The sequence below is a fragment of the Schistocerca serialis genome, chromosome 1 (assembly GCF_023864345.2).
Source record: "Schistocerca serialis cubense isolate TAMUIC-IGC-003099 chromosome 1, iqSchSeri2.2, whole genome shotgun sequence".
In the NCBI taxonomy this organism is placed as follows: Eukaryota; Metazoa; Arthropoda; class Insecta; order Orthoptera; family Acrididae; genus Schistocerca; species Schistocerca serialis.
The window spans coordinates 636752874-636770684 of NC_064638.1; the positions used below are offsets into that span (position 1 = coordinate 636752874).

The 17811-nt window shown below is 43.7% G+C and overlaps 1 protein-coding gene across 2 annotated transcripts in view; it reads right to left on the reverse strand.

Annotated features, from left to right (window-relative positions):
• The window catches only part of LOC126457960 (GTP-binding protein drn-1-like), a 336213-nt gene that overhangs the window by 13147 nt on the left and 305255 nt on the right, over positions 1–17811 (reverse strand). For both annotated transcript variants that reach the window (XM_050094712.1, XM_050094721.1), the window contains exons 2-3: positions 10560–10714; positions 1780–2212 (exon numbers count right to left, since the gene is read on the reverse strand). In XM_050094712.1, coding sequence (XP_049950669.1) covers positions 1780–2212; positions 10560–10672 — 546 coding nt within the window. In that variant the 5' untranslated portion in view covers positions 10673–10714. The remainder of the gene's footprint in view (positions 1–1779; positions 2213–10559; positions 10715–17811) is intronic.

Sequence of the window (17811 nt, forward strand, 5' to 3'; positions counted from 1 at the left end):
AACAGTCTAATGCCGCTATCAATACCATCAACCAAATCGTTTATGTAAATCGTAAAAAGCAGCGGACCTATTACGCTGCCCTGGGTCACACCTGAAGTTGCGCTTGTTTCTGTTGAAGTCACCACATTCAGGACGACATACTGCTCTCTGTGTGTTAGAAAACTTTTTATCTAACCACATACGTCATTGGATAGACCATAAGAGCGCACTTTTTGGAGCAAGCGACAGTGTGGAACTGAGTCGAATGCCTTTCGAAAGTCGAGAAATATGGCACTAACCTGGGAGCCGGTATCTAGAGCCTGTTGTATATCATACACAAAGAGGACCAGCTGTGTCTCGCATGACCGCTGCTTCCTAAAACCGTGCTGGTTTCTGCAGATGAACTTCTCAGAGTATAGAAACGTCATTATGTCTGAACACAAAATATGTTCCATGATTCTACAACATATCGATGTCAGTGAAATTGGCAGGTAATTATGTGCATCCGAATTTCTACCCTTTTTATAGATTGCAATGACCTGGGCCTTCTTCCAGTCACGTGGAACTTTCCGCTGTTCCAATGATCTCTGATAGATGATGGATAAGAATGGTGCTATATTTGTAGCACAGCCAACATATAATCTTACATGGATACCGTCTGGGCCAGATGCCTTCCTGGCGGCTAAGGATCTTAAGTGCTTTACAATCCCAGATACTCTAAACACTATGCCAGCCATCCGTGCGTTTGTTCGACAACTGAAAGGGAGAATGGTGCTGCAGTCCTCTAACGTAAACGAGTTTTTGAAAGCTAGGTTTAGAATTTCGGCCTTCTGTTTAACATCATACGTTACATTACCCGTGCTGTCAGCAAGAGAAGGTATTGAATTATTTGTAGCGTTCATAGATTTTACGTACGACCAAAATTTCTTGGGGTTATTTTTAGAATCTGCAGATAAAAAAATTGCTTTCAAATTCGTTAAAAGAATCTCTCATTGACCTTTTGACAGCTGCTTTCATTTCGCATAATTTCTGTTTGTCAGCGGGGTAGTGACTTCGTTTAAAACGACTGTGCTAAATTCTCTGCTTTCTCAGCAACTTCCTAATATACTCGTATTTGTTGTACCAACAGCTTTCAACTTCGAAACGCAAACAGCTGTAGGTGAAAACAATAGCTGTCTATAGAGGTATGAATTGACGTTGCCATAAAGACGTTTAAATCGCGTTGTAGACACGCAGAGCAACAGCACCCAGCGTGCAGGAACGTGACATGTAACTAGAAATATTGTTTATAATCCAGTTCTGAGTTAAATAAACACTACAGAGACTTTGTATTTTGCGGGCAACGTTTCTTAATTTGGATACTGTAGTTATATATTTGTACATTACGCGTATTTCTTTGTACGACTGTTTCACAGTTGCAAAGGCGTTTACGAGGAATACATGGAAATTAAATTTTTTTAATATTACACTACAACCACAGTTTATTTTTGTTTTCGTTTTGAAGAGGAAATTGGCGAAATGAGTACATGGATAATGCTGGGTTTGTCAGTTTGCACAAAATCAGGGCTACGCTACAACCCTCCTAGGTATACTGCAGGGTAGGACAGTTAACGTACCGACGTTAGCATCGCACATCCTGTCAACATGCCCAGTGTTGTGAAAATATTTTCAGTACGAAGATGAAAAGAGGAAAAGGTATGCAGTTTGTTCATAATTGACAATATTTGCATAATCTACATTACTAAGTTAAGTGCATGAAGATAGTATCTCTACGCTTTCGTATTTCTGGCTGGGACGCACCTCCCGTTGCTCCTCCGGCAGGTCAGTCTTGTTGCCGACTACGACGATGGGGGCGGGCGCGGCGCCCTTCGTCTCGAGGATCTGGTCGCGAAGAGCCCGCACCTCCTCGAAAGTGCCGGCGTCGGTGACGTCGTAGACGAGGATGAAGGCGTCCGCCGAGGAGATGGATAGAGCGCGCATGGCGGGGAACTCGTACGCGCCGGACGTGTCGAGGATGTCGAGCGTGAGGCGCAGCCCGCCCACGCTGAACTCGCCGTGGTGCATCTCCTCCACCGTGCGCTTGTACTTGTCCGAGAAGGTGCCGTACAGGAAGCGCGAGATGATGGACGTCTTGCCCACCTTGGCGGCGCCCATCACGACGACGCGGTGGCGCGCGTCCGTCGCCGGGGAGCTGCTCCCCGACGGCTCGGCGTCCACGCGGCTCGTAGACCGGCTGCACACCGGAGCAGAGCCGTGTCACACTGAGGGTTTCGGCTAAGTGGAATTATTTTACTACTTGTAATGCTGCATTCTCCATTCAAATTGTGTTTGAGGAAACTGTTTTTTTTCTCCACTTAACCGTCTCATTTGCATTGGTTACTGGTCCTAGGCCAACACTCTCATTTTCAAACCACACTCTCAGGTATTAACCGTAATTATTCACACAATACGACTGCAAAAGGCACAGCAAAGTATATAGTGGGCAACAAATACCCTCAATGATCCTAGCCAGTGCGTCCGTTGCTACTGACTGATACCACCAATAGCAACAGACGGAATGTTTATGATCAGTGAGGTTACTTGTCGCCCCTTAGGCTATACACTCTGCTGTGCTTATTGGCACCATGTTGTATGAATAATCAAGGTCATTCTGGTTTGAAAATAGGCGAGCCAGCCCGAATCCGGTAACCACTGAATTTTCTATCATTGCAACTGAGACGGACGAAATAAATGAAAGTCACCAAATTTTCTCAGTGATGAACAGTTGAGAACATACCATTCCGTGGCAGCGTGTCTCGAATAAACAAATTCTGTTTATGTGTACAATCGATAATGTAACGTTAGAGAATGGTATATTAATAAAACTCGAATGTGATGTAGGCAGCTCGCTTATTACTCAACTGCACAAATCTTCCATCGATTAACTAAATTCCTCCCGTACGAATAGCCTACCATTTTTTGTAACTTTGCAGTAAGCATTCTATCGTCTCGCCGTTGAACTTACAGTAAGCCTTTTCGGCAGTCATTATATCAGCAATCACGAAATCAGACTCTACGTATTATCACAAGGAAATTTGCCTCGAAACTTCCTGGCAGATTAAAACTGTGTGCCGAACCGAGATTCGAACTCGGGACCTTTGCCTTTCGCAGGCAAATGCTCTACCATCTGAGCTACCCAAGCATGACTCCCGGCCTGTACTCACAGCTTTACTCCTGCCAGTACCTCGTCTCCTACCTTCCAAACTTAACAGAAGCTCTTCTCTCGGTCCGGCACACAGTTTTAATCTGCCAGGAAATTTCATATCAGCGCACACTCCGCTGCAGAGTGAAAATCTCATTCTGGAAACTTTGACTCCTTTTACCTGAGCAAGAACTCCGAAGATATTCCCTTTCTCCATTTCATTCTCTTCTCTTCGGAATAGTCCTGGAAGACAGGAGCTAGGCAACTGAATCTTGGTACATATACCGGTCATCAAAAAAGAGCTGCACCCAGAAGGATGCGACCGATACGCTGCAAATTGGGTGGGTATGTGTCCTCGGAGTCTTTCGCGGCGGAATCTTCTCGGTTTTCAGGCCACGTCAGTTCCAATAAAATTCTCGAACTGTTGATGCCTAGCTCCGCAATCGTCATCAGGAGTAAAACTATTGACTGCCAGGGCCGTTTTTTTCTTTATTGTGATTTCATTCCCCTGCCCCATATGGGAAGGGGAACGCTGGCAGTGGCACAATCCGCCGCTCTTCAGCCGAGTGATACATTTAATAAAAATATGAAAACGATACATATAAAAGCATTTAATAAAAAGATGAAAACGATACATATAAAAGGCTATAAAAAGGGGGACATAAGAACGTAACAAGGGGAGACACAAGGGGAGACAGTGGGGGTTAAAACATACACTTAACACTGAGACATTCATGTGGTACAGTTAAAGAAAGTCCACATGAAAATAAAAAACACAGCTGGCGATTTGTGGAGCATGTAAAATACACTGATGTCAGACACACAGTTTTAAAGTTCACCACAGTATGAAAAAACTCCAGAATGAATACACTTTAAAACCACTGCACGAGATGGAGCACACACAATGAAGAATAAAAACTGCTTGGGAGGCACTTTTCGAGGGTGGTGAGGCTTGAGAGGAGGGAAAAAAGGGAGAGAGGAACGAGCAGCGGGACAGCTGGACTGGTGAAGGTGGGATGAAAAGAAAGGGGTTCGGGGGGCGCACCAATGGGCAGGAGACGGACAGGATGGAGATGGAGAGGGAACGCAGGTCAGGAGGGAGCACAGAGATGCAGAAGTGGTGCATTGGAAAGGGAAGGATAGGACGAGGGACGGAAAAACCGCTGAGGAAAGGGGAGGGGAGAGTGTCCTGAAGAGGGGGAGGGGGAATGTGGGGTTGGTGTTGGTAGGAGGGGTAGATATCAAAGCGTAGCTCATCATCTCGGAGGGGCAGGCGCTGGAAGTTGCATTGGGAAAGGAAGCAGAATGTGTGGAGATGAAGATAGGGCAGGACACCATCATAAAATCACGTCAACAGGCTGCGGTTAGAGATGACAGGAGACACTAGTGGGTAAAGGGGGGGGGGGGGGACGATTGAGTCTGTGGACGATGTGCGGGGTGTAGATGTATTCGAGAGAAAAAGGAGAAGATGTGGGCAAGTGGACGAGGTCATAAAGGATCTGTGTGGGGGACGGAAGGCAGATACAGAAAGCAGGTTGGAGTGCATAGCATTTGAGAACATTGGAGGCTTCGTAGTATCTGGTTGTGGCGGAAATCCAGGCGACACTGGCATAACAAATGATGGGATTGGTCAAGGATTTGTAGTTTGAAGGATAGTGGAAGGATGCAGCCCCCATGTCTGGCAGACAGGAGTTTCAGGGGGCAGAGTGTATTATGGGCTTTGTGTTCGATTGTAAGGAGATGGAGAGTCCAGGGGAGGTGACTGTCGAGAATGAGACCAAGGTATTTCAGGGTAGGAGTGAGGTGGATAGAATGACTATAAACGGTAAGATGAAAATCGTGGAGCCAGAAGGACGGAGTGGTTCGACCTATGATGATTGCCTACGTCTTGGAAGGGTTCATGAAGCAGCCACTGGTTGTACAAGGTGGTGAACTGGGCGAGGTGGGTTTGAAAGTTACCCAAGATACGTTGGGACCATTGAAGGGGAGGATAGAGGGCCTGGAAGGCGGTTTCATCAGTAAATTGGAGGACGTGAACATGTGGGGGAGGTTTGGGAACATCTGCAGTGCCAAGGCCGGCACTATTTTCAGCTTGTAAACCTATGATTGTGGCCGCTGGCACCAATCAGAGACGGCCGAAACGACGTGTGCACGGAAGGCAAGTTGGGCAGCAGCTCCAACCCGCCGCGGGACCGTGAGACGTCAGGTGGCGCGAGGGGCTGGCGCCACTTTTGAAACTGCCGCTCCCACCTCCCTACAAGCGTTAAGCATCCCCCCTTGCTTCCTTTCGGCATCCACTTTTGCACCGTCAGCCACTTACTTGGGAAACGTGGGTGGGACCATGGCCATTGCTTGATAAGAGGGCACCGAACAGCCATGCCGGACAGCAGGTAGCATCACTAGATCATCATCTGAATGTGCACTACGACCAGGTGGTAAGTTCGATTGCGGGTTGTCGAGTCAGAAAAGTTTGTAACTGTCTGTATAGTGGGACTGCAGAAGACCATTGGTTTTGACACTACATTATTGTGAAGATGGCTGAATTTTATAAACAGTCCATGTTTCTTTCAAAGGCGCAAATTTCGAATAAGTGTTACATGTATCGCAGTCTTTACAGGACTGTTAACAATGAACACCGGTTGTACATACACCACCACTACTCATTGTTGGCCACGATGGCTACAGGAAGTAACAATTCTGTAAGTGGGGCATCTATTGCTAAAATAATTATGCGTACTGCAAGGTACACTCCAATATACTGAAATGCATTGAGTTGTTGAAATGATGGTAAAACTGATTGATAGTCCAACTTGCCATGTTAGCTGTTTTATTGTCATCACTCAAAGATGGGTACAAGTGGTTTCGTACCATGCACGTACTTCCTCAAGAGTGTATAAGGTCTAATGTCCCATGATATGTAAATGGTTTAATGCACATTCCAAGATGCTACCCATTGCACATTGAAACACACATTAAATCATTTAGATAAGATGGGACATGAGGCCTGAGGATGTAGCTGCTTGGTACGAAACCGGTTATATCCGTCTCTGAGCGACAACAATAAAACAGATAACACGGCAATTTGGACTGTAAAATGTCAATCAATTTTAGCAGCTTTTCAACACCTCATTATATTTCAATTTATTTGAGTGTTCCCTTCAGTATGTAGGACACAGGAAGGTATACATGCACGAGATGTAAGTTCTAGACATATGACGTACAACACAGGAAGAACGACTGATGGATGCTGTGTCGCGCACGAAAAGATCTAATGGTAACGACAGATGCCATTCAGCAGGATATGCAACATCCTGTAAGTGTTAGTACTATTAGCAAATAACATGACACAGGACTTGCCACATGCTGAGTGTTATGATCTCTGCCATTCATACACACACAGCATGACACCCGACTCGTCTTATGTCGCAAAGACGGACATGAGCCCTGCAGACAGGCAACGACTCATCTTTAGTGGCAAGTCCCGTTTCTGCCTTAAAGGTGACGACCACCAGATCCGTGTTTGCAGGCGCAATGGAGAGGGCCTCAAGGAGCACTTTGTAGTCTCGCATAACACGTATTGCCGGCCTCGTGTGATGGTGTGTTGAGCAATATCCTATGGTGCATGTTCACTGTTAGTTTTCCTGACGTCCTCCGTGAAAGACGCATGGAATGTGGAAGAGGTCTTGCAACCGGTATCGTTCATGAAAGCTCATGCCCACGCCCATGCATATTTCAAAATGGCAGCACTCATCCTCTTACTGCTGCCACTTCCCAAGCATGCCCATGCCTTGCAGTTATGGATACTCTGCCATAGCCATCCGCATCACGTGATCTCTCCACTACCGCGCTAAGGTGCAAGTATCAAGGGAAGGAGCATTTCACTACTACGTCTGAGTGCTGTGCAACTCTCCTGCGTGATCTGGATTCTTCTATTCACAAGCATAGGGTGGGGGGAGTGGTCAGGTGCGATGCCATATTAACACATACTTTCTGCTCTATGTGACCATGCAGCACAATAAATGTTGGTCCTTCAATGTTCAAAGGCTAATCATTTGAAATGTGTGGTACCATCTACTCGAAATGACTGCAATGCCCTTTTTCCTTTTGGGTGCAGTTATTTTTATGATGTTCACTGCGTAACATAGTGCAAGGAGACAATAGGGGGGGGGGGGGGAGGGGCATATGACACCCATAGCACCTTTTGAGGGTGTGTATCGTAATTACATGACTCATGTAATGATGGCTCTTGTAAGTCTGAAGAAGTATGAACAAAACTTGTTACACATAAGGCATAATACATCGAAAGACAAATTACCTTAAGATACTACTAGCATAGGGATGCGAGGGAGGGGGGAGGGAGGTTTGGGATGGCGAGTCGTGACGTCGTGGTTTACTCTGCAACGGCTGGAGCAGTTTCAACCAAAATTGATTCCAATATGATTTTCTGTCTGAAAAATACTACCATCGCCCTAGGACACCAGTAACTGTTTTAAGACTTGGGATAGTGGAGAAATAAGTGGAACATGCCGGCATAGTTCTGGAATGCATATTGCAATATCAGCAGAGCTAGGTACTAATATACTGTATCGTGCTCTCGGTAGTGCTATGTGACCTTCTGGAGCCCGGACTTCCTGCGACCTTATATTCTCGTGACCACCACTGCCAGCATTCATGTACAGTGGCTACGTTCTTGCCAAATCTTTCTGGAATGGCGTCTTGGTCGCCTTAAAGGCATTCCTCACTAACATCAACCCGTCAGGTCCAACCACAATGGTAAGTAACAGCCTCAAAGGTAAGTAATGCTCGTGACCATTACAGCGTGTATTTAAAGTAAAACTGATTTGCATCATCATAGTGGTGGCACTAGCGCCAATCTTATGCGATTGCTGCGAATTTTGAACAGACATCATTGTACAGATGTAGAAACACGCCTACCATCTGTCGTCTATGTTCCACAACTCATTCTTCAAAAATGGTTCAAATGGCTCTGAGCACTATGGGACTCAACTGCTGAGGTCATTAGTCCTCTAGAACTTAGAACTAGTTAAACCTAACTAACCTAAGGACATCACAAACATCCATGCCCGAGGCAGGATTCGAACCTGCGACCGTAGCGGTCTTGCGGTTCCAGACTGCAGCGCCTTTAACCGCACGGCCACTTCGGCCGGCAACTCATTCTTGATGTTACGATTTTTTCCATTAGCGTATTTTCATTAAACGTAATAAATTTTTCAGGAAACATGAGAACATACAATACACTTAGAATAAATGAAATTGTTAGCTTATTTTAGCCAAGCATCGTCACACAGAAAATCAGTTTACAATGCTTATTTTCACTGATCATATTATTTCACTGAAGATTTTCCTTGTCTAGGTCAGATTTTACGAAAAACTCGTTATTTGGTGTTAATAATAATATACATATCGATCGGCTCTGCTAGGAAATTTCTTAGTGAAGCAGGAGTTACGCAGCAGCTGATACTACTCCACTTATACTCCTGTAAAACTGAACTTCATTTGTAGTTAAATTTATAATGGCTACTGAAAAGTTACTGAATAATGGACTACTTTATAGACATATTTCTGGTAATGATTCCATGATCAGGGCTGCTGATCTGGAAAATAGCTTTTTACAAAACAGAAATTTGATTAAGGAATAAATATATTGGCAATAAATAGGTAGTATCCCAAGTTCCTTGAGTAGATCCCTGCAGGACATTCGTGAGTTCACACTAAAAAAATATTTGTATTACACGCTATTGGATTCGATAAACTGTAGCTTGGCTTGACGAGTTACCCCACAAAACGATCCCATATGATATTATGGAATGAAAGAAAGCCACTTATGTTAGCTTCATTATTTTTATATCAGCTATGTTTGGCAACATGCACATCGCAAATAAAGATTTGCTTAGGTCCTTCTTAAACTATACTTCATTTGATATTTATTGCAATGTTTGTATTACCTGGTAATGTTACTAATGAAGGGCCTTTAAGTCATGCAAGAGAAAGTGAGGAACTAAGATAGAACAACGTCAGAGATCCCTCGAAGGATGATGGCTGGGTACTTAATACAGGGTACTTTCCTATTGAGACTCTTTGTTCCTTATTAAAGAAATGTCATTTGAACCATTTTGCGACATATTCTGTCACTTCATAATACATTACTTCAAAGGAAATCGTGATCTACACAGTGAAATGCATTCGACAGTTTACAGAATATACCAATAATTCGTTTCACTTACTGCCTTCTTATTACCGAACGCCTTAAGAAACTCTATGTATTATGTGAAGTCGTATGGGAAAGGAGTCACTTATATACTACCTTTTCAAAAATTTTTGAGAATTATGTCAAAAGTGAGAGTAGTCGCGAGCTTGGTTGTGTTTCTATCCTTCCGTTTTTATACACAAGGTTATCTTCAATATTTGGGTAACTGGGAAAGGCTCGAGTTGTAAGCAGCTGGTTACTCAATTTACTTAAGATGTACTTAAGTCTGAGGAACATTCTTTGATTCACTTTGTTGATATTTTATCATAATAGTTACCTTTTTATAAGGTTTATGATTGTTATTACATAGCCTTTGCACTAAGAGTCATATTCATATCACTGAATTCTTTCTTGTACTTGTGACATAAACTCGCGCAGAAAGAATGCGACCATATTGCAAATCAATAAGTGTGCTGCGCAACTGCTGTACTGGTCTCTAAATAAGAATCCACCAGCAGATAAATGATTGACCTTACTTGACGCGTTTCGGATAGAACCCGTTCTCAGATTGTCGCGATCATTTCGGTGACCAAATACATGAAGACTGTATGTAATAACAAAAGCTGTTACGGCAATGGTGCTTTACTCCTATTGATAAACCCCTTCCTTTCAATAATAGATATGAAAGTCCTGCTCTACCGTGCACAACTGTTACCAAAGTATGACTTATATTTAAAGCTGCCCGGGCCTCATCATTTTCGTAGCACCAGCCTCCTTCTTCAACATTTGCCATTTTTTTACTTATTTTGTTTCCTAATGATATTATCTTTTTGTTTGATGTCTGTACTAGAATCTTCAGTACCTTGTAATATACTGTAATATACTGTGTAGCTATGGCTACAGCATCAGACATGTTTATGACTGAGAGATAGTTGCTTTTTGCCCAAGATGGCTTTAGTCCTCACCTAGTCTACATCCTTTTTGTAGACTCTGACTTAATCAGTGTTCTATCAGGAGACAAAACGGCTTTCAAAAAAAGTTGGAGGCTTTATTAGTAAGTGTATTGTATTTTTCATTCAGGTCATCAGTAGTACGTACATAACTGTAGTTAATGTATTTGAGGAATTGCCTAGGACACTCAATTTTTGACTTTCTGACTTCCCCCAAGAGTTGAGATTCAGCGGTACTGACCTGGGCGTGTGCAGCTTGCCCTCTCCCTCGGCATCGTCCTTGAAGAAGGACGGCTGGAGGCTGAACCTGCGCCGAAACTGGGGGCGCGCCTTGACTGGTCGGTTGGGCGACATGGCCTCCTCAGCGGCGGCTGTCCATGAGGGTACCTGCAACAGCTGCGCCCAGCCGCCCGTCACACTCAGCCTGTGGCAGCCTGTGTCAACATCGGTTGCGAAAGCAATGAGTACTAGGTTTGTGCATACGTTCGTAACGCTTTTCCATAAGTTAAATGAACACAACAGATACTCATAACAGAGATTTCAGCCATCAATAATATATTCTCCGTCAATATTTACAATAGTCTGCCAACGATGGGATAACTTTGTATACGAGGTGCGACAATAATGAGATTGATTTTCTTTGCAATATGTGGCAACCCTGCAGGCTTGCGTAGGCACGATATCTTTGACCTTGGTCTATAAGCTGCTTCTAGTCGAAGCGGCACAACGATGCAACTGCTCAGTCGTGAGTTGTGCTGTAATACGTTAACAGATGTTTGTGTCTCTCGCCACGGAAATGGAACCGCATAACATTGCGCTTTTGGAGAGGAGGTTATACCAAGAGATCAAGTTTTTCGTTGGCACAAAATGTTTAGTGAAGGCAGAACGAATGTTGAAGATGAAGACTGCAGTGGATGACCATGAACCTCTTTGATTCCAAGAGAATTGTTCATAAAGAGTGTGTGCCTCCTGGACAAACAGTTAACCAATATTACAAAAAAGAAATTTTAGAAAGAATTCGTAAAAGAGTTCTCCATGTCCGTGCCAACATTGCTAATAATTGGATTCTGCATCACGATAATGCGCCATCCCATACTACTGTCAGTACAGCAATTTTTAACCTCAAAACAAATTACAGTACTACCACAGCCACCTTATTCGCCAGATATCTGTTGTAACCACAGGAACAAGCCAAGTCTAATTGCAGTACCGTGAGGATAGTACGTAGGAAGAAGTTAAAGTTGTAGCGCTGGACGCCAGGCGTGGCCGAAGGGTCAGCCGAGGCGGCACTCAAACTGCTGGGCAGTTGGGTGCTTGATAAGAAAGTAAACAGCCAGCAGATACAAACGAAGGTCTGTGCAGGGACTCATGATAAGCAATCACGTAAGGAGTATAAATAGATGCGTTCCTGGCTAGAGAGAGAGGTCTGGGAGTGGAGAGAGAAAGAAAGAGGGCCCTTGGTGGGGACAGCGCTACGTCATGAGGAGCCAATGATGGGCTCAGGACGCAGTGCGTGACCATATAGGAAGAGGCGCCTCTATCCCTCCACTCAGCCTCTGAAGAACAATAGCAACAACAATGTTTTAACGTACCAAATAAGGACAAGTTGCCTTCGACGCTACGTCATGCCAAGCGCTGGCGGGGTCGAAGGGGAAACGCTAACAAAACCCGAGAGCACGCCGCTCTGAGGGTCTTGTCGGGTCTTGTCTGGTCAGGTCGAAGAGTTAGAGAGTGATAGCGGCAGCCGACTTGGGCTGGGGAACGGGCTGTAGGCAGGCAGCCGGATATAGTCGCTGGAGAGCGTTAAGGCGTAGCCGCGGGACTCTAACGTAGGGTGTTAGGAAACATTGCAGAACTTCTAGTAGGCAGTCGGAACGGTGGAGTCAGTCACCGTCTCTGTATTAGACTTGGCCTTCCTGTGAATGCAACCACCGCGCCGATAGGGCGAGCTGTATTCATTCAGAATAAACTGCAAATTGTTAAAGTTATCAAGACTTTAATTCTACCCGCTTCCTAGCCTTGTACCTTCACACCAGGGATTTCTACATCTTAGTCAGATCAAAAAGTCTCCCTCTCACCAAGGTCAACCGGCTAAATCCCATCCACGAACCGTGTCGCTCAATCCCTCGCAATACCCACGCTTGGGACGCGACATATCGCTCCGTGCGACTTTTTTCTATTTTAAACAGTCAAAACGGCGGTCAAGGGACACCATTTTCAAACAACACAAGATGTCCAAAAAGCTTTGACGAGGGTCTTGGAGGATATTACAGAAAATGTGTTCCATAAATGTTACTATCAATGACATCAGTCTCATTACTTTATTATCGCAATTTGTATATCACGTGGTTTTGAGGCAAAGAACTCGTCGTGCCATGTTGGAGCGAATTTTCATCCAGAAAAGAAGTTCTTTGAAGATTATTCGATACAAAGCAGAAAGAGTGAAAACATAAGAGCAGCAGATCAGGTGAATAAGGTGGGTGCGGAATGACTTTTCAACCCAACTCCTGGATAGATTTTAGTCAGTCTAGCGGAATGCGCGCGGGCGTTATCGTGGAGTAGCATCGCTTCACGCAGTCTTGCTGCTCGTTTTCTTGGATTGTGCGAGCAAGACGGCTCAGTTGCTGACAATAACCTCGGGCAAGCAATTCGTAGTATACGATACCGTCGCTGTTCCATCAGATGCATAACAATATCTTTCGTGGATTCGCACAGGTGCTGCTACTTCTGGGCTCAACCGTCGCTTTCTTTTCCTTGTGTTAGCCTAAACACACAATTTCTCGTCACCAGTAACGGACGATACAGGATAGGAATTAGCGGTGTTGTTCATGAGCCAGTTCATGACATGCAAGCAGAGATGCACATCTTGCCACCCGCAGATTTTTGTGATTTTTGGCTTAGAGCATGAGGTACCCATACACCCGATTTTTGAACATTGCTAATTTCATATGAATGGCGGACGGTGATGGAATGATCACAGTTCATCCCATTTGCCAGTCCTAGAGTACACTGAAGTTGATCATTGGGGATAAATGCGTATGAAGGATCTACATCAAACTCCGAAGGTCTTCCTGAACTTCGAGAGTCACTTTGGAAAACGATTCCCCATAAAATGAGGAAACCATTTTCTTGCCGTGCTCTGCCGACACTATCTCCATACAAGGCGCAAATGTTTCTGGCTGCCTCTTCTGCTGTCATCCCTCTAACGAATTCAGAGCGAAGAAGACGTCTGAAATGTTCCGATTCCTCCACTCCGTACTCCATTTTCTAGAGTCCAATATCTCCAAATGACAAAATGACAATATGTAAACTCAAATAACAGCACTGAACTACAAATAAAAAATTACAAACTATAAGTAAACCAATAGCAATCGGAATACCTAAATGCAAAACAAAAGCGCTACGAACATATGCACGAATCTAATAAATTTAAATACATGAAATGGGAAAAGGGCTTGCTAACGCTCCCGGTTAACTGGCGGTAAGTCGGAGTTGCCGAGCATTTCACTCCTTCCTGTCATCTCCGGTACCAATGTACAAGGCTGGTCGGCTGGAGCGAACGGAGAAGGCGGTCAGTGGGTGCAGGGGTACCAGCTAGTGCGCTCCGAGAAGTCTGCAATTAGAGTTAAAATGGTCGGCCTCATTTCACGCAAAATAGTGAGCGTGCTACGCAGAAAAATTTGCTGGTTGTCAAAAGATTCTACACAGAACATTTGTGAGAATGTTACACTGCAAGTTGTTTGTAGCTGGAATTACATGCAGCGCATAGTATAGATGCTTACGATAAGCAAATGGTTCAAATGGCTCTAAGCACTATGGGACTCAACATATATATATATATATATATATATATATATATATATATATATATATATATATATATATATATGTATATATGTTTGTATTTCTTGATAGTTAAGTGGTATCCACTCAGAACTATTATAAGAGTGTCTGCGAATTAACTGGTTGTTATCATGCCTTGGAAATAAAAAACAAACTCAACCTGATCTGCTGAATCTGAGATACTGATCCTCAAGAGTTGGAATCTGAATTCTGATCTGAAGCGCCTTGTGTGCTGAGAACTTCGTGTTGAGAAGGCTGTATCAAATTTGCCACCTCAAAGTTTGAAGGACTATTGAATGGCCCATCTTCTTTTATGGTTGACACTTTATTTAAAATATCAGTTACTTCACAGAATTGGTAAAATTCAATATTTTGTTCGTTTTCTGTGTACAGGAGCATACGATACTGCTGTAACATATAGCGTGAAAACAAAAACTTGTGCTAAATCATGTATGTACATCAAGATATGACTGTACTACATTATACAGGGTGCTTTAGAAAAGCCGTTCGTCTATAGTATTTCCGGAACCATTTAAAGTATCGTAATCACGGTTACATCCAGATGAATTATAAGAAAGTCCTGACTAAACGATGTACAGTCTTTATTCAAAATCATATTAACTGCAGAGACACTGGTAGCAGGAGAATGGACTCTCTCTTCAAAGAATTCCCATTACCAATGAATCTACATTAACAAATTATGGAATACAGAGTTTAACAATTATGTGTTGTTGGGCTGCAGAGACTGAAGAGTCGCTGAGCCATGTCAAATACCAGAGGCAGTGGAGCGTGAAAGTTTGGTGCGGGGTTATTGAAGACTATGTGATTGGTCCTTAGTACACTGAAGAAACCGTAACAGGTAAACGTAGAGGTATGTGGTATTAGCACCGCAGGCGTCCGGCCCGCTAATCGCTTGTCGCTAGGCAAGCGCTTTGTCACTTCTTTCCAGGTCGCTGGACAGACCGTTGAGGCGTTATTACTTGACACTCACGTTCACCTGATGGACCTTTTTCGTGATAAACTCAGTGACGAACATCGTACCGTTGCAGCATGTGCAATGACATCGAAAGAACCTCTTCAGTCTGCCCAGACGTCCTTTCACCAGCGACTGCAAAAGTGAATTGCAGTAGATGGTGGGCACTTTGACACTCGATGACACAAAAAGAATTTTAAGTATGTGTTTAGGAGCACATTATTTTCTGATTTCCTTTTTGTTGCTGCCGATGATGTAATTTTGCAATGTAAATGTTCATCTTGACGTTAAATTCAAGACGTTAAATTATATCTCGATCTTTTGTGTTACAAATTCATTGAATTTTTTACACACCTTCCTTGCTAGAGTCAGCATAAACAAGAGCAGAGCTGTTACCGTAGTTAACATATTTAGATGTCCCGACTTTTGCCTTCCAGTTGGAATGTCAATCCAGCCACATGTGGCTAAGTGTGCTTAAAAAAGTCCGCTAAAAATTACTTATTGGTTGATACTTCACGTACTGTAACTGGTTTACTCCAAGCTGAGGGCTCGACGTCACTCACTTGCCAAACTGCTATAGTGCTCTGTGAGCAGTGTATGGCGCGCGCAAGTTTCTTCACTGAGAGAGAGAGAGAGAGAGAGAGAGAGAGAGAGACAGAAAGAGATAAATAGATAGATAGATAGGTAGATAGATGGACAGATAAATACACTATGTTGGTTTTGATGTGGTTATCATATCTGATGATGTGCCAAATAAAAGGGCAAACGCAAGATGCCGGATACAAACACATTAAGAAAGAAAGCTGGTCAAGGAGTTGCATTTAAAGGACAATCGTGACAACTCGGATGCAATGTGTTGAAATATTTTGAGATGGAGGCGGAAACTGGCAAACAAATCCTGCCGGTTTCCAAAGCAGGCGAGCGATCGGCAGCCGACGAGATGTGAAGTATTCCGAAATGTGTAACAAATCCTTTCGTACAAGATGTGATTCGGAGTCACATATACAATACTTATCATCAATGCGATGAGAAGTATCGTATGACATTACATGAGGCGGAACTTTTTGGAGGCTGCAAATCATCGTTTAGATTGGTTATGCAGAGCTCTAGTATTAAATACAAGTGATTTCAACCGTCAAATGTTGATAGAACGATTTTTGCGTGAGGTAAAAGGCATTGACTTCAAAAGCAGTGTTCTGGTCGACGAAACTTGGTTGAATACTGGTCATACAGTTACGAAAAAGGAGAAGGTAAACCATTCCCCAGTGGCAAAGGTAGCAGAAATATTCTTTCCCACGCTGGCACTTTCCGTGGTTTTATTCCTCGATGTCAACTGCTTTTGAAATCGATGGAAACGTCAGAGCACCATGAAGTGATGAGACAAGAACATATTTTCAGCTGGCTCGAAAATGCTCTTTTACTAAGTTTAGTAACTCCATCAGTAATTAATCTCGACAATGCTTCATACCATTTAGTTTTAAATAATAAGGATGCAACCCTCTCATCTTGCAAGAATGACATTATTCAGTGGTTACAACACGAAGTTCCTATGGCTGATACTACGAAAAAGTAGTATTATTAGAGCTCGTATCGCTTCATAAGCCAAAAGTCACAAAGTACGTTATCGAGGAGGTAACTTACAAATACAGACATAGAGTCATTACACCGTCACCTTATCATTGCCATTTTAACGCAATTGAAGTTTCTTACGCACAAGGGTACGTTGTTACGAAAACAAAAATTACTGTGAATGGAGTTGAGAAACTAGCCTAGAAAAGGGCACCGGAATGGACCGAAGGATTGTTTTGAGACGTATTAAGTGGGTAATTGACGAATCGTAGAATACAAGATTTTATCGAAGACATTGTTTCGGAAATTATTATTGCTGCCAGTTGCTCATTCACTTTAGAAAGTTCCAGTGACTCTGAAATTAGTAGTTTCTATGCTCTTTAGGAAAACGCAGCTGCCTGGAGATAACAGTTGGTAGAGGTATGGAAATAAAGAAGTTTCCTTACTTCTAAACAGTAGGCCTTATTTCTACATGCCTTGCCTGTGCCGCCTATAAATTGTAACCGAACGCCATTCGGAGCTGTTCACTGGATAGCCGATGTGAGGACAGTTTCAGGTAACAAATGAAAGAGAGATACACTATGTGATCAAAAGTATCCGGAAACCCCCCAAAACATACGTTTTTCATATTAGGTGCATTGTGCTGCCACCTACTGCCAAGTACTTCATATCAGCGACCTCTGTAGTCATTAGACATCGTGAGAGAGCAGAATGGAGCGCTCCGCGGAACTCACGGACTTCGAACGTGGTCTGGTGATTGGGTGTCTCTTGTGTCATACGCTAGATTTCCACACTCCTAAACGTTTCCGATGTGACAGTGAAGCGGGAACGTGAAGGGACACGTACAGCACAAAAGCGTACAGGTCGACCTCGTCTGTTGACTTACAGAGACCGCCAACAGTCGAAGAGGGTCGTAATGTGTAATAGGCAGACATCTATCCAGACCATCACACAGGAATTCCAAACTGCATCAGGATCCGCTTTAAGTACTATGACAGTTAGGCGGGATTTCATGATCGAGCGGCTACTCATAAGCCACACATCACGCATGTAAATGCCAAACGACGCCTCGCTAAGTGTAAGGAGCGTAAACACTGGACGATTGAAC